This window comes from Seriola aureovittata, chromosome 21 (genome assembly GCF_021018895.1).
Source record: "Seriola aureovittata isolate HTS-2021-v1 ecotype China chromosome 21, ASM2101889v1, whole genome shotgun sequence".
Taxonomy (NCBI): Eukaryota; Metazoa; Chordata; class Actinopteri; order Carangiformes; family Carangidae; genus Seriola; species Seriola aureovittata.
In genome coordinates this window covers 7,673,790-7,693,304 of record NC_079384.1, presented here as the reverse complement: position 1 = coordinate 7,693,304, position 19,515 = coordinate 7,673,790, and the positions used below count along the sequence as shown (strand labels likewise).

Below are 19,515 nucleotides of genomic sequence, written 5' to 3'. Positions count from 1 at the left end.
GATGAGCAAAATTGCTTATTTACAGTATTCATCTCTTCCTGTTTGACTCTGTGGTGACACTGTGGTTAATGCCTCAAGAACTGCAACTGCAGCACTGAGAGATAACTGCATACAGGCCTGTATTATACTGTAGGCAGACAATGATTTTTAAATAAAATAGAAAAGAAGATATTCAGTAAATAGTTTTATATTATGAACTGTACAGGACAAAATGCAACATCAAAATCATTACATTTCCACAATGACTAGTAGTTCTGCATTATATTGTACTTTTCACAGAGCCTATGTGCTAAAATGTGAACATAATCCAGAAATGTGAGCAAATTAATGACATGGCTCAAGTTTGGAGACTCTCGAGTAGAGTCTGTGAAATGCTGTTGATAGCACTGAAGGTGGCGCTGTCGGGAAATGACTGTAAGAAGTCTTTGCCCTGCTCTATACTGCTGCTGAGCAGAGGATCCAAGGGCACAGAACCTGAAATGGAGAGGACATAATGTTGATGCCTGTGCTTACATGATCCAGTTCATAGCTTCATGGTCTTTTCACAATATCACACCTGATATGTTATTGCTGAGAAAATGATTCACAGCTACCTTAATGTCTAAAAGTAACACTCTCAAGTGACAACCTAGTTAATGATAATGTTCAAGTGGGTGTTCAAGGACGCTGACCTATCAAATAGTGTAAAACCCTGTCTAAAAGATGAGTGACACAATGCGGTTTCCTTTGCTGGCCATGCAGCACTGTGAGCTACAGCTGGCTTCTCACTGCCACAGGGTAAGCTGAATTAGCTGCATCATTACTCAAGAGATTGATCTGCACACAAAGCGGATAACGATTGAGGGAACTGTTAAACAATCTATTAATTTGACCAAGAATTACTGATGAAATATGTATCATTGTATTCGTTGAGGTATTTTAAAGCCGCTGTTCAGCTGAAATCTGGATCGACCATTTTGGCAGCATGGCAGTGATGTAAGATGCCTCCTAAATCATGAATGGTGGGTGAGGAGTGAAGTGCATTCGCAGTGTATTGTGACACCTTGTGGCTGTGAGCGAACATTACATGTAATACAGTCTCATTGATCTCACCTAGGAACACGGATCCAGTCAGTTTGGCCAATTCTTCACCACCACCCTTTGAGAATATATTACTGCATTCCTGAAAAGAAAGTATCTAATAAGATCAATACAGTCTGACCACACAGAACCTTGACACAAATTTGTATTTTTTTTTTAAAATCAATATCAAATAAAGTACATATTTTAAACAGACATTAAGGCAGTTGATTGGTAGATTAGCTTTATATCCTGTCACACCTGGATACACATTACTGTAACTACACTTTCATTAGCAGGTGTTGGTATTTCAAGTCTGAATTTCCCAAACAATAGTATGAAAGTTTACTCACAGAGCAGTGTGGACAAGCAAAGCCACTCATGTTCTCTATAATGCCCAGGATTCGTACTCCCGTCTTCTTACAGAAGGTGATCTCTCTCCTCACATCCCCTGTAGATACTGCCTGTAACAGAAAGCCAGCAAGAGCAATTTCACTTAATGTCATGGATCTGAACGGGTTTCTGTGGTTAGGGTCCAGTCTAACAACAGCCATATGCTAAACCACATACAGCATACGGCTGAAAAGGTAAACAGCCAAAGCTAAATTTATGAGTTTGTTTGTCAGTGTAAACCCTCCCTTACTGTCACCCATGTGCTTTATGTACAGTTGGGTCGATAAGTCTAGTGTGTACCTGCGGTGTGGTGACCAAAACGGCTCCATCCACTCTGTGTTTTTTAAGGTTCTCCAGTACGGCCAAATGCTCATCAGACGTCCCCGGTGGCGTGTCCACCAGCAGCACATCCAGCTCCCCCCATGCTACGTCTGACACAAACTGGGCGATCATAGCTGCAGGAAAGGAAATTCACAGATGGAACGGAACGGATATGGAGCAAGAGAAGATAAGTTTGTGTTGAGACATAAAGTGGTGATTTTTTATTATTTTATTAGTAGGTGATGTGGAAATATACCCTCTCAATAAGTGATGCCCACGTTACCTCGACTAAATAGTCTCACGGACCAGTTGTGTAATTTCCAACTAGAAAATAGCGCACCTGTTTTTTTGGGCCCCCTCCACACCACTGCTTCATCTGGGTCCTCCAGTAGGAAACCGATGGACATTAGGGCGAGGCTCTTCTGGGCATCAGTGTAGACTGGCACCCAGCCTGAGTCACACTGGTGTACATCAGGCCTGCCCACACTCAGCATGCGCGGGATACTGGGGCCACACAGGTCAACGTCCAGAATACCAACCTGATGAACACAGTTTTGTTACATTTTTAATGTTGTTAGGATTAGGCTGGGTTATAGAGGGTTAGGGTGTATTTCTGGACATTGTATGAACACAAGTCAGGTACCGTGTACAGAAAGAAACAAGACTAGGAATGACAGTGACTGCAAATGGTGAACGATATATGTACCATCAAGTACACATTGCCAGTGAACATGCATTATAACCATGGGATAACAACATTTCTGCACGTACACACAGTTCTTTAAGCTCACCCTCTTGCCAGCATGCCTGAAAGCCAGAGCTAACTCTGTGGTGATGGTGCTCTTGCCCACACCTCCCTTCCCTGACAGGACCAACACAACATGCCGGACCTGGGTCAGGCCCCCGTCTCATATGAAAAGGAGGAAAAATAAGTCAGTTCCGCATGAGCGCAGCAGATGCATGTAAGGGTTATTTCTAAATCGTATATGGCAGTAAATTATGACCGAGGGTAATTTGAACCGTTCAAAGTTATCTGAAACAAGGGTCAGAGAGAAATGTCGCAGTTAGGGGGTTTCGTCAGCCGAGTTCACAAGTTCAACACACAGTAAGTAGGTTAAAGTTTCTTGTGGATAATAGACAACATTACTCAGTATGTAACTGCCTCTTCTTACAAACAGATTTTAGAGGGTTTTGAAGTTATAAAAATTTAGCTAATTTATAGTTAGCTTCTGCGAACAACGTATACAAGGTATTAACGAATACGTCAGCTGCCATCTCTTAGCTTGAACATTCACGGTTTATGTAAGAATGAAACAAACTACAAGAAAGACGGAAGCCTCCTAAAAATCATTTGTTGAACGATAAATTCGACTTACCATTATTTTGTTCCATATTTTAGATTCGGGGATACAACACGCACATAGCACAGGAATGAAATACTTCCGTCTATCGTCATGCGCCACCTATCCAATGACACAGCACTTCTTGCAACTAAGTTCCGCCCCTTTTGCAACGCCACCAATAGGCTGCCGGGGCACATCATGGTGTGTTCCAGTGCACCACAAACTCTCAGAATCTGCACCAACCTGGCTGGGTTACTAAGGCAAATGCATAGATGTCTTAGCCTAAAAACGACAATAACAACCTGAACTTGACAAATAGTTGGCTCCATATATATACATATATTGCCATATATGGACACAGATAGGAACATGTATCTATTTAACATTATCCTGTTTGCTTAAGTTGATTATGCCAAAATCTTTATACACGTTGATTTAAGTCGTGTTAAATTCGTGAATCCTATTTCAATAAAATAATTAATAACAGCATAACAAAATGATAACAACCTAAATGTTAGAATTTAATAGGTCTGGTGAACGATAGATACCAAGTACATTGTATAAGTTTTTCAGTACATGATGGGTATTCCCCTCCCTGTGTTATAAACTCAACACACATCTCATCATTTGAACAAAGGCCACAGTTATTCTACATATTGTCACCCCATTTAGGTAAAGGTAACTAAGTTAATTAACATAAATCCCTCCTCCACACAGGCCCTATCCAATAAGCACAAGACGAGGGCGTGGAGAAGTAATGTTTACGTCTAGGTCGCCTAGAAGTGGGACAGAGTGCAAACTGCACCTGTCACTCGGTCGGGTATAGAGGCACACCAGCTTCCAAATGAGCCATTGCAAGACAGTATACAGGAAGACTACTGCAAGGTAAGAGCATGAATGCCTTTGAAATTTAAATATTCCTGCTGCACTGTGGGTGACGAAGTTTTTAAGCTTTTAAGTTAAAGAAACAACTAAATAGACTTTGGGTAGTGGAACATTTCATCAACATACAAACGGTACTTTAGGCACTCCAATGATATTGTCTAGAATGACTTACAATGAGAAATGTAGATAGTTTTATTGCACTGGCTTGTCTAGTGAATAGAGGATTAGATTCAGTTGTATTAGAATGGAAACTGGGCAGGACACAGACAGTGATTTGATTTGACAACAGAAACATTTTCAGTAATTTAGTGTCTTAAACATAACTCATTCATATCAACGTCACACTCCTACTGCAGATTGCATTCATATCATAGGCATCAAAACATTGGCTGACAAAGATACTGTAATTAGTCCTGACTAGCTTGACCAGATGATGCATTTACAGTATGTGGGGTAAGGCCCAATTAAAGTGAGACTAGCTCCAGATTTACTAATCTAAATTATTGGTATTTATCTCCTGCACCTGCTTGCAAAGCAGTCACCAGCTGCTGTGTTCAGTGCTGGCATTAACTGAGAAATGCTATCAGGTTGAGGTACCTATAGGTTATTATAATATAGAATAAATCTATAACAATTGTAATATAGCACAAAATAATAATTTGTAATGTAGAATATGTTTTCTCTTACTTCTACAAATGAACTCTTGACTTACTTTTCAGAAAAATAAAACACTGCAATTGAAGCAATTGATTGTACTGATTATTGACTGTGAAGGTGGTAAATAGTTCAACACCGGATATATATTCTTTTTAAAAGCAAGCATACTTGTCTTTGTGTCTTGTTTTTGCCCTGTTTTCTGGGTCATAAAGGCCAGAACAGAGTGTGAAGTTACAAAAATATCCAACTAAGAATTATGCTTGAGTTAGTACATATTATATAAATACAAACTGATTACAGGCATAATGAATAATGACCTTGTCACAGATTACTTAGTCTTTATTAAAACAGTCTTGATAAAGCACATGCAGTGTCAGTGTTTGTTGTTCTGTGTCATGATGGAACCAACTTAACAAGATGTCTCCAAAAGTTATACAAGATGAGACGTTTTAATTGTTCTCACAGAGTTTTTGATCCACCTTCATTAAACTGCCAGATATTTAGTAAGATGTCATAGTCAGTATTAGAGCAGGTGTGAAGACAAGTATATGAAAACCTATGATTTGAGCTCTGTATGCATTTTGGTCACTAGGTTAGATGACCTTATCTGTGTCTATGTGATAATGAAGCTAGCTAACGTGCTGCCACAGTGGCAAAGCAGAGGGTTGGGTTTAAAGGTTAAAGAAGTGGCTGGAAACACTTCCTTCTGCCAACTGTGGCATATGGGGCAGATAGAAATAGGCAAGCCACCACACAAAGATCAGTCTGCGGGAGGCTAGACATTTTTCCCTTACAATGCTATTTTGCAGCTTCCTATTGACTGTAAGAGCAGATTAGGAAAGTAAACACACTGTTGATTGTTTCCTATTTGCAATTTTTTCTGACTTCATTTAAGCTGTTCAACCAGTTTTGGAAGCATTTGAGAAACATTATGAGAATGCGAGGTAACTTTCCTATGCAAGTTGGAAAAATGTGCACATTGCACCCTAGAACTCATTCTTCAAACCTCATCTTTGAAAATGAAATAATGCAAACAACTATCTATTCTGTATCATTCACCGTATCATTTGTTTGAGATTTAATTTTGCAATTTTCAGTTGATTCAGTGTGATGTGAATTCCCAGAAAGCCCTCTTCAGTGTGAAATACAAAGTTATTTCTGTCTCTCTTCCTTGAATATGGCCTGCTAGGTTTGGAAAATGTGTAATCAGTTATGCTTGTTAATGTGTCAAAAATTAATCTGACCTCAACAAACCAATCAAAGAATAAAGAAGTACTGAAGTTGGAGTTTAACACTGACCTTACTTACAAAGTACATGGCCCACTGTACAGATAACAGCTGGTCATAAGGTGTTGGATCTGCTGTCCACAGAGCTGCCATGCTGAGAAGAGGCAGAAATGGCCGGACTCGGCATTTGGCCTGGAGCGAAATACGGCAGGAGACAGATGCCATGGAAGTGATCCAGACATTGGACAGAGAGCAGTGGGAAGGCCAGACAACAACACAGGTGAGACACTGGGGTTTTTAGGCCAGAACAAAAGATGAAAATAGGTCAAACACGAATATAGAAGTGGAAAAAAGTAGGGATTTAGAAGGAGGTGGTGTTCTGGGGAATTCAGATGTAATGTATATTTGGTATAAGAGGAGAACGATACACTTACAAGCATCACTTGCTTGATGTTAGGCGATATGAAACAGCTATATCCAGCGTTTTTTTCCGCAGAAAAGAGGAAAAATCAAAGAGAGTCATGATATGAAAGATCATATTTCTACCTGAGTACCAGTAGTTTTCCACTGGGACTCTTCCCTGTCTGAAATGGCTGTGTGTAAAGACATGGTCAGGTCTCCAGTATTTTTGGAAGGGGTCTAATTTTACTTACTGGCACACATGACTTCTCTCACCAATAGGAACCATGAACAGCTTTTAGTGAAAAGGTTTTGAAACATGGGATATGGGTGATGGCTCTCATTTAGCCCTTTGAAGTGTGTGCGACACTGCAAGATTATCATTTTCCAGTCGAGACTTAGCGACCTGTTATTCTTTTAGTTTGCACTTTAATTTGCTCTTTCTTGCCTATAAGGTTTCTATAGGGCTTTACAAGGGCATCACAGCAGACAGGGCAATTGATAAAACGTCAAATATAATCCTGGATCTAATTCCTGTCCTTGCCACTGAGCCAACATCTCTGGACTATGGCCATGTCTATGGACTTACAAGATGCCGTTTGTACTGTGTGTGTCAACCAGATCAGCGATTTGGAGTCTGACGTGGACTACCTGGCGAGTTCCCAGACTGTCACTGAGGTGGTGGCCTTGCCCTGCACTGTGCCAGTGATAGGGGAGTCTTTCTGCCAGTGTGACCGTCAGGAAGAGCTCAGCCCAGGATACATTCTTATCAGTGACTGCGTCTGTGGGGAAGAAGATCAAGGTGAGCAAAAGTTGACGAACACAGTAATACAGTATATGAACACAGCAGGGTACTCTATAAAGTGTGGTGTTGAGGCTGCACAGACTAATATAACAATATAAACCCTTGACAGTAATATGAAAGTACATTACTATATTTGGCTTTTGAAAGCATCTCTATATATTAAGCAATATCCCAATCAATTTTAGTAAACCAGATCATGGGATAATGAACTGATACTATACACTAATAGAAAAAACATAATTTGCTCACTCCAAATTTGAATTAAACTGGTTTATTTACCCAGCAAAAATCAACGTTAAGTCCCTTTCACTGTTTGTTTTAGAGTTAAGGCTAAAAACTGTTATCAATTTCAAAATCTTGGTAATTATTGATTGTCATATGGCATAATTCCACTGACTCTATTCATGTATTTAATAAAATGAAGTGAAAATATCCTAGTAACAGAGACACAAACAGGATAAAAGTGTCCTAAGCCATGCTTGCAATCTTACAGTGCTGAGCTAAATGCTAATGTCAGCATGCTGACATGCTCACGATGTTAGCTAACATGCTGAAGCTTACAGGGTTTAATGTTTATCATCTAAGTTTAGCATGCTAGCATGCTAAGATTTTATAATTAGCATCAAACTAAGTACAGATGATGCTGAAGGGAATGTTATTACATTTTGACCTGTAATAGTGCCAGATGAGTTACATTATTACATTTCATCCTGAGGGAGACACAAATGTTAGTAGCCTGTGTATATTCTCATTTGTCCAGGTCATAGTATCCTAAAGGAGTTTTTTTTAAATCGAAAACAACTGGACTAGGTTATTTGTCAGGTTATTTGATGCCCTTGTAATAAATGTTAGTAGCAAAATTTCATGGCAATCTGTCCAAATACTTGTTGAGACATTTCAGTCAAAACTACAAAGTCATTCATCGTCTGGCAACCATGAACATCTGTGCACGATTTTGTGCCAGCCCGTGCAGTTAAGATATTTCACAGAAAAAGTGAAAACCCTTTGACCTGCTGGTGGCAGTAGACCTACAGGACGAGTCAGAGGATCACAAGAGTCAGTCGGCTATGTCCTCTGGGGACCATGATTGCAAATAACAAATTACATTACATTAGTCCATTCAGTGGTTGTTGAGATATTTCAGTCAGGATCAAAGTGGTGGACCAACCAACAGACTGACATAGCCTAAGTAAAAATGTCCTTGACATAGGTATAATGAATTACAAAGTATGAAATCGTAGCCGGTCAGTGTAGCACACATGTCTGGTGTGTTTTCAGGTTTTGACTGGGTATGGGATGAGAACTGCAAATCCTCCGGAGCTTTCCTCAGCTGTGACAACAGGAAGGTGAGCTTTCACTCCGACTACAGCTGTGGCACAGCTGCCATTCGCGGCACCAAGGAGCTGGCAGACGGCCAACACTTCTGGGAAGTCAAGATGACCTCTCCTGTCTATGGAACCGATATGGTAGGTAGCAGTCTCTTGAATCATACTCAAGTTAAATTAACAGTGGCCTAAAACACTCGTGAAAGTTCCTCTCAACCTCTGTTTGAAAAAATGAATGTTAAGTATCATTACAGTCTATAATCTAATGATGAGCTAGAACTGCTACTGCTCTCTTCTGAGGTTTTGTTTTCTGTTGTTTGATTGTTGTAGATGGTGGGAATTGGAACTTCAGAGGTGAACCTTGAGAAGTTCAAATACAGCTTTGGCAGCCTGCTGGGCCATGATGAAGACAGTTGGGGACTTTCCTACACAGGTTAGAGAGTCAGAGTACAGGGATTACAATAGACCATGAGTTATCAGAGGAGTCTGTGAACTGGATAGAGACTTTTTGACCGAAATAATCAGTTCAATTTCTTATCTACATGTGTTTAAAGGTCTCCTCCAGCACAAAGGGGACAAAGTGAAGTTCTCCTCTCGATTTGGGCAAGGCTCCATCATAGGGTTGCACCTGGACACCTGGCATGGTACCCTGACCTTCTACAAGAATCGGCACTGCATAGGTGCGTGTTTCCCTGTAATTAAAGCAGCATAATTAAACTTCATATACAGTCAAAGGAAATAGAATTTTAATGTTTCAGTGTTTTCATCCTGTCACCTCTTCTGCTACAACAGGTGTCGCTGCCACAAGGCTGCAGAACAAGAAGTTCTACCCCATGGTGTGCTCCACAGCAGCCAAGAGCAGTATGAAGGTGATCCGTGCCTGCTATACACCCACCTCCCTGCAGTACCTTTGCTGTGCCCGACTCCGTCAAATGTTGCCCTGCTGCCCAGACATGCTTGGTGCTCTGGAGCTGCCCCCAGGCCTGCGCACCCTCCTCCACACACAGCTGGGCTGGGTCTTCACCCTCAGCAGCAGCCCTGAAGCCTCAGAGCAGCACAGCGACTTGCTTGAGGACTTCTACGAAGAGACGAGCCTACCTTCGAGCCCCAGCCCCAGCCCCAGCCCCATCATGAGCCCGGTATCCAGCCTGAGTGCCTGCGCCTCTCCGAGCCCCTGCACCAGCCCATTTCCTGACACAGTCTCATACCAGTGCCCCTGTCAAACATCACCTCAAACTCAGCCCTGCACTTGCCACTGCCCTCCAACTCCTCCCAGCAGTGACTACGATAGCTGCTGCTCTGAGCCAGAGGAGTACCAATGCAAAAGATGCCGCTGGACATGACATAGTAGTCAAAACGTAGTTCTAAGTATTTGGCACACAGCTATTCTACCATTGCCATCAGTGTCTCCTGTTTGAAATCATGGATAAAACAGCATTCTCATTCTTTAGCCAATATTTGAGTGGATATTTAATTGGATTGTTGTTTCTCTTTTTTATCTAGCAATGTTGTGTCACTCGGGGCAAATTTCTCAATGAATGGGGCGAAGGGAGTGAGTCTGTAGTCTGTGAGACATTTAATGCAGTTCAGATATTAGAGTGACATTGAGGTCATTCACTCTCATTTTAGCCAATTTCTATCATGGGGCTAATAAGAGCCATATGTATTACTCAGTTTTTTTCTTCATTTTATCTTTAAAATATGCCAGTCACTGTCTTTGTGAGGCCTGATGTTTGCCAAATATGACTCTGACAAAAAAGCAAAAAAAAACACCCTTGTTATTCTCAGGGATAGACTCCAGGGGGAAAGGAGTTGCTTTTGATACTTCGGAAATGACTTTTTTGTAAATGTGTTTTGTAATCAGCATTTGGTTTGAATATCAACAGTGGTTGTGTTCATGCTTATAAGAGGATTTGCTACTCAGTGCTTTTCTTTGTACATTTATGCTTTGTTTATGAACTTTCTTACAGAGGCAATTCTATAAAATTAAATTAAAAGGTTCTGTTGCAGCTCATTTTATACACTAGTTCAAACATATACAAATAATATTATACAGTTAATGGAGCACAGCTTACATTTATACATAATAGATTATTGTATTAACATATTATACATTGTATTATTCCTTATTTTACAAAACATATTCTACTCCTTGAATCTGCAGAGGTTCAGATGAGTATAAATAATACTTTCCTGGAAGGTGAACATGATATCTAAGGAATATATTTAGCTTGTAAACATCAACATTTATGTATTAGCAGCCAAGTGGTGACACAGTGTCATTAGAAACCAGATTAATCCTCGCTGATATCCATCCATCTCATTTTACAAATTAGTCCAGGACCAGCTGGGGGTTCTGGGCTGTGAAGCAGCGGTAAACTCTGGCTGATATCTCTGGTCCTATACGTCTCTCTTTACCTCCGCTTTTCACTATGAGACCAGCCAGCAGCCCCTTCCTCTCCTCTTCGGACCCCAAGCTCTGGTACGCCTAAAAACAAAACAAAAAATAAACAAAAAAAACATGGGAATTGAATTACGAGAAAAATTTATATTTTTGTGAATTCATTCTGTAAAGAAGCTCTGCAGGACCATGTTGAGGAGCACTCCGGTCTACCTGCAGCAGCAGCTGAGGAGAGGGATAGGCTGCAGTCACAGTGGAGGCCACAGCAGGGCTAACTCTGTTCAGCTGTTGGATCTGTTTGCTCCAGACCTGGATCAGCTCCGAGCCATCCCTCTCTACCCGAACCCCGCTGGCCCACGAACCGTCCACACAGAAGGGCAGCTCTGCTCGCTCTGTCAGGAGTCTGTGAGGACATTGAAGGACATCTCATGAGTGAAAGAGAACAGCGTTGTTTATATGGTTAGTGAGCAAGTATATTTGTTTTTAACAGGCCAATAACAGTTTAGAGTCGATGTCTGAAGGAAACTTTGATTTTCTGTTAATGTGACAAAAACACGAGTAGGTGCATACTTGAAAGGGCGTTTTGACAAGGCCTTAGTGACAGCACACACGTGGTTGGTGACGTCCTGCCAGCCATCCAGGAAGACCAGTGAGATATTCTTGCAAAGCTGTAGGTAAACAAGGACCTGGAAAGACAGTACCAAAGAAATCTCTCATCTTCTGTGGACAGTGAACATCATTTCTCTCACATGCAGGTAAGTTAAGGTCTGAAAATTATGATGATTTAAAGTAAACAAACCTCTTCAATATCAAGATTCTCCATTCCTAATTCAGATTGCACATCACAAGCATTTGTCCTGTTGGTAAGTAAACCAATAAGTCAGGTCAGTCTGAAAGCTAACGCACAAGTATTTTATCCCGCTAGAGACGAATACATTCAGAATAATAAATTTACTGAATAAAGAGTTATTTAGTATCTATCTCTCTGCCCATCATAGGCCGCAGTCACAGTCAGATACACTGACCTGTAATCTGGCTGAGAGTCTGTCACTAAGAGAGTGACAACCTTCCTGGCATCACGGTTGAGACACTCCAAAAGAGGACTGAGAAAAGACCCCACCCCTGTCTCCTCCCCTTCACTGTCTAGCATCTGCAGGGGCAACAAAATACATTATTGCAGAGTCCATCCTGTGGGCTGCCAATAGAGTTCATTTATTACAACTTGAAAGGCTGCTTACTGTCTTCACGGAAACCACCATCTCCATGAAGTCAGTCAGACCCAGCACCAGCAGCACTTGCTCCTCCTCCACTGAGCCCATCCCGTCGTCTCCCTGCTAAAAACAAAACTGTGATGATTGCACTGAAGAAACTGGAAAAATGAAGGACATACTGAGCATATGTAAAGAAAGAGTCCAGATATGGACTTTACAGATGTAGATAACATGCAGCGTACACAAAACATTCAGATGTGGACATTTTCATTAGCAGCTCTGCACGCTCCACAAGCTCCAGGTCAGTTGAATTTTAGTATTGTTGGGTTTGTCTCTTATGAAAAGCATCCTGTGCTTACCTGGGGTAAATCTCTGGTCCAGGTGATGCAGTGAGGAAGCTGCTGGCTCTCAATGCTGAACCTCCACTCAAAGGCAGCCAGAGTATCCAGCAAGATGTCTGAGCCATCCTGTTGCAGAAGAGCTGGAGAGAAACACACTGGCTTATAGTAGATGCATATCCCTATATGCAGCCTATTGTTATAACCTAATGACATGACATGTTGTCAATTTCAGCAAATGGCCGCAAAGTTTCCGACAGCACCTGAAGGCAGCACGGTGAGCCTGCTTACCTGGATCAATGCAAACAGTCAGACACTTGAGGCAGTTCTCCGGCCTGAGACTCTTGAGGTTCTCCGCGGCTTCTCTCCTCCTCTGCTGCTCCTGTCTCCTCTCCTCCTTCTCCTGGGCTCTGGCTGCTCTCTGCCTCTCTCTCTCCTCCTTCCTCTCCCTGGCTTTCTCTCTGTCCGCCTCTATCTCTTCCTTGGTGCGGCGTTTTCTCGCAGGACTTGGTGTGCCGGAGCGTCCTGGCCGCGGAGGAGGCAAAGCAGAAGTGTAACTAGACTCACTTCTTGTTGCTGACGAGGTTTTGCGTTTGTGTTGTGAACTCGGATCCTTTTTCAAGCCCGTGCTGACTGTTGTCGCTCTTTCACTGCTCTCATCATGGTTTAAATCGGACTTTGTGTCGGTGTCGGTTTCCTCTTCAGACTCAGATATTTCCCATGTTTTAGCCCTACGCAAGACAGACATTTCCAAGGTTTAAGGCATAGTCCACCTACGTGAACACACAGTTTATGAAGCGCATGCTACCCTTTAAATTGGGACAACAATGTTTGTAGCACCAGTGTCCTATGGTGTCCACCGAGGGACAACTGTAAAACGCGCTATATATATTCGCATTTTACCCTGCAAGAACCCTTTACAAAGAGATATCTTATAATATAAAGTAAATTACGGGTCTTTAATTAGAAATAGCAGAAGTCAAAGAGAGACACATAGCAGCTGTCAGCAGGTGGACTACAAACCGGTCGACACATGTTGGTTTTATTGATTTAAATTTCAGGACACAATGACGCAAGGAAGGAATGGTGGACTTTAAAAGATTTAAAACTAAGATTTAGCTGTACTTTATGTGTGATCAGACTTGGTACTGGAACCACATATATACACCGCAACCTATCTTCAGTTGTACAAGATTTATTCTCAATATGAAAATGTGAATATGTAAATATTGAGGTGACCAATGTAGTTGTTATCTCAGAGTCATACTAAAGTAAGCAGCCCTAATGGGCAATTTGATGGTTTTGGTTTATCCTTTTTGCTCCATTGTTTTTATGAAGATTTTAATAGACTGAAACTTCAATTAAATGTTGATTTGACAAGCATAAAAAGGCAATGTTAGCTGGAAAGAAATCAGAAAGGATGTGTATGTAATAGATTTTAGGGATGTTAATGCTGCATTCAAAAATAATAAGAATAAACAAGAATAAAATACCATACAAATGTTTACACCCAGTTATATTTTAACTTGTGCTTTTTGGCTCACATTGATTGTAATTGTAGTTTTTTTTGTAAATCCCAACACTTAATAATTGTAATTGAAAAATATTGTTCAAATTTAATTAGTGAAAGAAAACGCGTATTTATATATTTTAAATATGAAAAAAGCAAAGGATTACAATTTCTGTCCGGACTTCTTCTTCTTTTTTCTTTTCCTACAAAGGTTTTTAAAATTACATAAATACAACAGTAAACTGCTGTTGAAAAGGTTGATTAATAATTTTAATTATTCCGTACTATTCTTTATAAATAAAGTTTCTGCACAAAAAAACGGTCTGGTATGTTATGTGCGCAGATTTCCAAACCATCGGCTTCCTCCTTACACAACAACAGATCGATCCATGTAGCTTAAAGAGCTGCGGTCTGCAGACTCCAGGCCAGAGTAGCTGAAGCAGACGTCACCGTTCCCTGCGACCCCCGATACTCCAGGCTGTTTATGTAAACAACACTAAAGGATGTGATTTGGAAGTTTTATTTTATTGCTAACGTCCTTCTTCCACACAATGGCGCAACCGGCAGAGAGAGGTACGTTTTACTATAGTGTTAATTCTCAAAAGTTTGCTACTTTAGTCACCAAATGTTGCCTTGCTAGAGCACCAGACCTCTGTGTCGTAAACCTACAATATACTTCCCTGAAAAACTGGGCCACTGAATGACCAGCTCAGCATTTTACGCTGATTTCATGTGACTAAATGGGAAGTAGCCAGAACTTTAATTTTAGCTAATGACTTACTATCTTAGGAATGTATTGTTAAAAACAAACAAACAATAAAAGGCAGGCTATGAGCTAATTCTGCAGGGAGGTCAACACGAAAGCTGCTATTAGAAAAAAGTTAAGGAGGGAAAATCAGCTAACAGAATTTAAAGTCCCCCTCCGCTCATGTGCTGTTGTTATTGTTATTTCACTTGAATTTTTAACTTAATCTGCAAGATGATGAGCCATGCAATTGAACTTCTTTTGAGTCATTGCTATGTGGTGAAATACTGAAGCCTTCAGTTGTGTCAGTACCTCTTCTTGTCCATCCATATCCCTTCTTGTCCACTTTCATAGTAATAGTTTGTGAAGTTGAAACAGCTGGGGGAAACCAGTCATCCCATTCTTTGTTGTTTTTACAGCATATTATCGCTTTGTGGTGCTGTTCTTCAACTGTTTGCTGACATTTGGCTCCTACTTCTGCTTTGACATCCCCAGTGTCCTACAGGATCAGTTCCAAGGGGTGAGTAAGAGGTAGCAGGGCAGAACAGCTTAATGATATTATCAGTATCAAATGATTTCTCCACATTTACTCAACATTGTACCTCTGTAATTTGGTATCAGGATGTCCAGCTCTGACCTCAGTTTTTGGTGAGATACTAACTTAAAATCATTGCCTTCCTCTTATCTGACCAGAACCTGACATGTCCCAATGCAACAGTGATCAATGGGACAGTGGACTGTGTGGAGGGACTGGGGATGAGCCCTCAGCAGTATAATCTTCTCTATGCAATCTATGCTTGGACGTCAGTACACACACACGCACACATTGACTGAACTGCACATAAACTGATAAATGGCTTATTAGAGTACAGCTTCAGTTGTCGTTTTTCTCTCCTATCAACAGGAATGCAGTAGTGGTGATTATCGCAGGGTTCCTGATTGACAAATTAGGAAACCGCTGTAAGTTTATTTTCATCTTATTTGCAAATCTGTTTAAACAAGTACAAGACAAATAAAAATATTTCAATGTCTGTCTCCTCCTCTATGCAGTCGGGGTGTTTCTGTTTTCTTTCCTGTGTGTTTTGGGCTCATCCCTGTTTGCACTGGGTTCCCACTTCAAAGGAACTCCCTATCTGCTGCCACTGATGCTGACAGGCCGACTGCTGTTTGGATCAGGCAATGGATCTCTGACCAGTAAGGCCACCTTACAGACACAAAAACTTTTTACAATGGTCAACTCTGAGGAATGCTCCTAAACCGTACTCACATCCTCCTCCTTGCTAGTTGTTCAGAACCGCATCACAGCCTTCTGGTTCAAAGGGAAGGAGCTGGCCTTGGCCTTTGGTCTGACCCTGGCTTTCTCACGCTTGGGTTCAGTCCTGAACTTCTTCCTCACCCAGAAGTTTGAAGACAATTATGGCATGCAGTGGACACTCTGGGGTGGTACGTAACCTCAAGATTTTTATGGCATGATTTATGTATTCTTCTCATATTATATGCCACATAATGCTTTGTTTTCTAGGTGCAATATTATGTGTGCTGGGCTTTATATCTGCCATCATAGTCAGTGCCCTGGACAAGGTTGGAATGAGGCAGCTCGGTCTTGATGGAGCCATCCAAGAGGAATCTCGTAAAGTGGTATGGCACTATCTTTTAAAAATAACCCGATTTCAGCATCATTATAAAGTATCCGTCACTGTTTAGTTGTGTGCACGCAGTACGTCCTGAAGCGATTGCACGGACTCAATTATTTGTTTGTGTGTACGTGTGTATAGAGGATTCAGGATGTGAAGCTCCTGTCGCTAAGATACTGGCTCCTGGTTCTCACCATCATGTTCTTCTACAACGGCATCTTCCCGTTCATTGCAGATGCCAGGTAGAGTTATCAACGCACAACTCATGCATATATTTGAAGTGGGTTTCTTAAATGCTAGTACTGTACACACAGTATTATTTGTAGGGATCCTGACAGACAGAAATATATTGATGCATGGTGCATAAACATGAGCACTCATTCTGTTTTAACATGGACACCCATGCTGTGTTTTTCCTATACAGTAAGTTCATTCAGGATAAGTACAGTGGCTATAGTCAGAAGGAGGCGGCCTATATCGCTGGGGCAGTTTATGACAGCTCACTGGTCCTGTCAGCCAGCGTGGGCATTCTCATAGTAAGTATCTGTATCCTAAAACTGTTTCCTGTCCCAAAATTATTCAAAAACCTCTAGTATGAAGTGGTGTAAAACAAGAAGGTAGGTTGGTGTAATACGTGACCTTCTTGTATGTGCATTCTAGGATTATGTGGGTCTGCGGGGCATTTTTGCATTGACCTGTGCAGTCCTCACGCTGCCTGTGTTTGGACTCCTGGCCTTCACCTTCGTCCCTCCTCTGGTCTCCACCATATGGCTGGGAGTCACCTACTCCTTCGCTGCTGTGAGTTTGACTCAAATAGACTCAACTAACACGTAATTATATTTCAGTTAAATGTCAATGTTGTTCTCATATGTCATAAATTTCACTAATCATTGTCCTGGTAAATTGTTTAAACTGTGAATGATTAGCCTTAAATCATTCTACAGTATATTGTATGTAGTGTTTATTATAGTTTCCAATCCCTCTACATTAGTGGCCGAATCGGGTAAATGTTAAAAAAAAAAAAAGGAACAGAAAATGAAAATAATTTACACTTTGTTTTCATTTGATTTGATGTGTGTTGTCTTTTTCCTTTCGGTGCTGTATCACAGGCCAGCATGTGGCCGTCTATTCCCCTCGTGGTACCTCAGGCGACTCTGGGAACAGCCATGGGCTTGGCCACGTCCATACAGATGGTTGGGATTGGGGTTTCCAATCTGGTTGTCGGACAGATCTTAGGCACCAAGTCTAGGTAGGTAACACTGCACTGCACTGATGGTCCATGCTTTATTTTATATATCCTGACTTACCTGTACGGTTTTCTCAATTTGTCGGCCAGTGAAACAAAGATTCCGTTGTGGCGTTGGCAGAGGATGATGATCTTCATGTTGGCCAACACCATCGGCTGCATCGTCACGTCAGTGCTGCTCAACATTGTCGACCACAGACAGGTCAGACATCTCCTAGACTGCCTGTGTACCGTTTTATATATGTTCTGTATGTGTCTTGTGTGAGCTGACTTTATCACCATGTACAGTGTGTTTAGTTAATATTTGTTTTCCTGCAGGGCGGGACCCTGAACAAGACGACTAAGAGGTCAGGGCAGGCTGAGAGAGACTCAGACAGAGAGCCACTCACCCAGGGAGAGGAAGAGCGAAATGACGATGAAGATGACGGTGCTGTTCGATCTCGTTCAATCAACTCATGAACATTTCTCTCTTTCTTTTTGATTTTTTTCCATCACCAGTTTTCAGACTGGAGTTTGTCGACCTCATTGAAACCTCATTGGTTCTCCATAGTATCTGTGGTTGCTACAGGAGATGGTTTACAGAATTAATGGATAAAAAATGCCTTTTAAACAGTATTTACACCCAAATAGTAATATGTTATAGTAAATATCGTTTTAGCATTTTAGGTTTTTAAATGATGCGGGTAAGTAGGAAAAAAAGTCAAATGTCACCACTTTTTTTTAATCGATACTCATCGACCTTATCTTCAGTCCTCAGTCGGTTGCACTGCCACAACTGCACAGTCAGTGACTGAGGTAACTAAACAACTTTGATGTTGTGTAAGATTGCATGTCACAAAATTTTATGTTTGTTTTTTTATGATTTTCTTTATTTGTGTAACTGACAAAGGGAATTTTATCTACTTTACGTAAAACATCAAAAAATAAAATGTCGTTCTTTCGACATTGAAATCTTGATGTCGCATGTCTAAAAAAATAAGCTTGATAATTACATGTTTGCTTGGCAGCATCCAGCTGGCGGTGGATTGTAGGTATTTGTAAATTCTGAATCATCAACAAACATTATACATACTAACGATAAGGAAAAAAAAAAAAATGAAGAACTCACATTCATCATATTTGACATATCTGAAATCAGCACATGAACTGTAAATGTAGAAAATCATTTTACAATGCAGTACACTGTAAATTTGACCAACATAACCGATAGAATTTCCTTTTTAAACTCTCAGCAAAACACGTAAAGCACATTACAGTCAGTAGGTGGAGCTCATTACACATTTATCTAGTCAGTGTGGGATAAAAGCCTGTGAGTCTCTCTACGGCTTCACTTGGGCTTTTGTTGAGTTTCTTTTCATTAGTCGACAATTTATTTTAGTTCTATTGTTCCTCAGTAGATGGATGTTAACATATCTAAAGCCTTTCTGTAAGTTAGTGAGGGTATGTGTGATAGGTAGTCATGGTTACAGTTCTTCATATCACATCCATCATACTGTCAACAGCTGCAAGTATGTAGCTTTCATTAAAATAGCTTCAGATAAATATGGCAGCACGACATGTTTCAGGTACACAGATTTATATATATTATATTATATAAGACTGCTCCTCTGCGATAGAAGTGTCATCACATCGGAACACCCTGTACTTGTACATATTCCTCTCTCTTGCACCACTTGTGCCAATGTTTTTCGTCATTTTACCGTTACCATTTATTTTATGTGTGACATTAAAAGGCATCAGCCACTAGTAAGTATTCTGCAGACGCACATACAGTAGGCTTACTCACCCTGATAGGCACACGATTAAATAATAAAGAGTCTAGCTTCACTTTATTCTCTTCCTGCGGGTAAAAACATATTTTTCCGTTTGTGCAAGAGGCGTGAAATGAGAGGTTTGCAGCTCAGTATATTTTGATGAGACAGGTGTATTTTGGTACAAAATGTTACCTGGTTTTGAGCCAGTGCTTTCAATCAATTCATCCGGTTTTATGATTATACATAGAATTAACACACTATA

At 40.9% G+C, this 19,515-nt stretch overlaps 4 protein-coding genes across 8 annotated transcripts; 2 read left to right on the top strand and 2 right to left on the bottom strand.

The window, feature by feature from the left end:
• Positions 1-171: 171 nt before the first annotated feature.
• nubp2 (nucleotide binding protein 2 (MinD homolog, E. coli)) lies at positions 172-3,272 on the bottom strand. The gene is made up of 7 exons (XM_056365539.1): positions 3,150-3,272; positions 2,565-2,680; positions 2,114-2,312; positions 1,753-1,907; positions 1,413-1,523; positions 1,093-1,162; positions 172-474 (listed from the first exon to the last, which is right to left on the bottom strand). The coding sequence occupies exons 1-7, from the start codon at positions 3,163-3,165 to the stop codon at positions 338-340; spliced, it is 804 nt and encodes a 267-aa protein (XP_056221514.1). The 5' UTR covers positions 3,166-3,272; the 3' UTR covers positions 172-337.
• On the top strand, positions 2,605-10,414 carry spsb3b (splA/ryanodine receptor domain and SOCS box containing 3b). 3 transcript variants are annotated; one of them, XM_056365534.1, is made up of 8 exons: positions 2,605-2,735; positions 3,834-4,001; positions 6,030-6,165; positions 6,906-7,086; positions 8,368-8,555; positions 8,745-8,847; positions 8,969-9,094; positions 9,207-10,414. In XM_056365534.1, the coding sequence occupies exons 2-8, from the start codon at positions 3,961-3,963 to the stop codon at positions 9,755-9,757; spliced, it is 1,326 nt and encodes a 441-aa protein (XP_056221509.1). In that variant the 5' UTR covers positions 2,605-2,735; positions 3,834-3,960; the 3' UTR covers positions 9,758-10,414. The 3 variants fall into 3 exon arrangements, with proteins under 3 accessions (XP_056221509.1, XP_056221508.1, XP_056221510.1); XM_056365533.1 differs by having other exon boundaries at positions 2,693-2,878; XM_056365535.1 differs by having other exon boundaries at positions 2,693-2,878; positions 5,990-6,165.
• LOC130162074 (probable crossover junction endonuclease EME2) lies at positions 10,414-13,916 on the bottom strand. 3 transcript variants are annotated; one of them, XM_056365537.1, is made up of 8 exons: positions 12,656-13,916; positions 12,386-12,507; positions 12,054-12,146; positions 11,841-11,965; positions 11,615-11,672; positions 11,386-11,501; positions 11,029-11,218; positions 10,414-10,902 (listed from the first exon to the last, which is right to left on the bottom strand). In XM_056365537.1, the coding sequence occupies exons 1-8, from the start codon at positions 13,110-13,112 to the stop codon at positions 10,747-10,749; spliced, it is 1,317 nt and encodes a 438-aa protein (XP_056221512.1). In that variant the 5' UTR covers positions 13,113-13,916; the 3' UTR covers positions 10,414-10,746. The 3 variants fall into 3 exon arrangements, with proteins under 3 accessions (XP_056221512.1, XP_056221511.1, XP_056221513.1); XM_056365536.1 differs by having other exon boundaries at positions 12,054-12,149; positions 12,656-13,908; XM_056365538.1 differs by lacking the exons at positions 11,615-11,672; positions 11,841-11,965 and having other exon boundaries at positions 12,054-12,149; positions 12,656-13,904.
• A 370-nt stretch (positions 13,917-14,286) lies between these two features.
• mfsd1l (major facilitator superfamily domain containing 1-like) lies at positions 14,287-18,456 on the top strand. The gene is made up of 13 exons (XM_056365532.1): positions 14,287-14,447; positions 15,039-15,139; positions 15,313-15,422; positions 15,524-15,579; positions 15,670-15,813; positions 15,904-16,062; positions 16,142-16,257; positions 16,395-16,495; positions 16,678-16,789; positions 16,914-17,051; positions 17,363-17,502; positions 17,590-17,701; positions 17,818-18,456. The coding sequence occupies exons 1-13, from the start codon at positions 14,426-14,428 to the stop codon at positions 17,956-17,958; spliced, it is 1,452 nt and encodes a 483-aa protein (XP_056221507.1). The 5' UTR covers positions 14,287-14,425; the 3' UTR covers positions 17,959-18,456.
• Positions 18,457-19,515: the final 1,059 nt, after the last annotated feature.

What these genes read in the sequence shown, in the direction of transcription:
- nubp2 (XM_056365539.1), bottom strand. An exon ending in TTTTGGTCACCACACCGCAG is followed by an intron (nt 1,524 to 1,752) that starts GTACACACTAGA and finishes TTTCTGTTACAG; the next exon opens with GCAGTATCTACAGGGGATGT. An exon ending in GACTGGATCCGTGTTCCTAG is followed by an intron (nt 475 to 1,092) that starts GTGAGATCAATG and finishes TCTCCATTTCAG; the next exon opens with GTTCTGTGCCCTTGGATCCT.
- spsb3b (XM_056365534.1), top strand. Translation starts at nt 3,961, where the DNA reads ATGAGCCATTGCAAGACAGTATACAGGAAGACTACTGCAAG. An exon ending in CTGTCTATGGAACCGATATG is followed by an intron (nt 8,556 to 8,744) that starts GTAGGTAGCAGT and finishes TGATTGTTGTAG; the next exon opens with ATGGTGGGAATTGGAACTTC. An exon ending in TTGGGGACTTTCCTACACAG is followed by an intron (nt 8,848 to 8,968) that starts GTTAGAGAGTCA and finishes ATGTGTTTAAAG; the next exon opens with GTCTCCTCCAGCACAAAGGG.
- LOC130162074 (XM_056365536.1), bottom strand. Translation starts at nt 13,112, where the DNA reads ATGTCTGTCTTGCGTAGGGCTAAAACATGGGAAATATCTGAGTCTGAA. An exon ending in AGAATCTTGATATTGAAGAG is followed by an intron (nt 11,502 to 11,614) that starts GTTTGTTTACTT and finishes CTGTCTTTCCAG; the next exon opens with GTCCTTGTTTACCTACAGCT. An exon ending in TTGTCAAAACGCCCTTTCAA is followed by an intron (nt 11,219 to 11,385) that starts GTATGCACCTAC and finishes ATGTCCTCACAG; the next exon opens with ACTCCTGACAGAGCGAGCAG.
- mfsd1l (XM_056365532.1), top strand. Translation starts at nt 14,426, where the DNA reads ATGGCGCAACCGGCAGAGAGAG. An exon ending in TACAGGATCAGTTCCAAGGG is followed by an intron (nt 15,140 to 15,312) that starts GTGAGTAAGAGG and finishes TTATCTGACCAG; the next exon opens with AACCTGACATGTCCCAATGC. An exon ending in ACATTGTCGACCACAGACAG is followed by an intron (nt 17,702 to 17,817) that starts GTCAGACATCTC and finishes GTTTTCCTGCAG; the next exon opens with GGCGGGACCCTGAACAAGAC.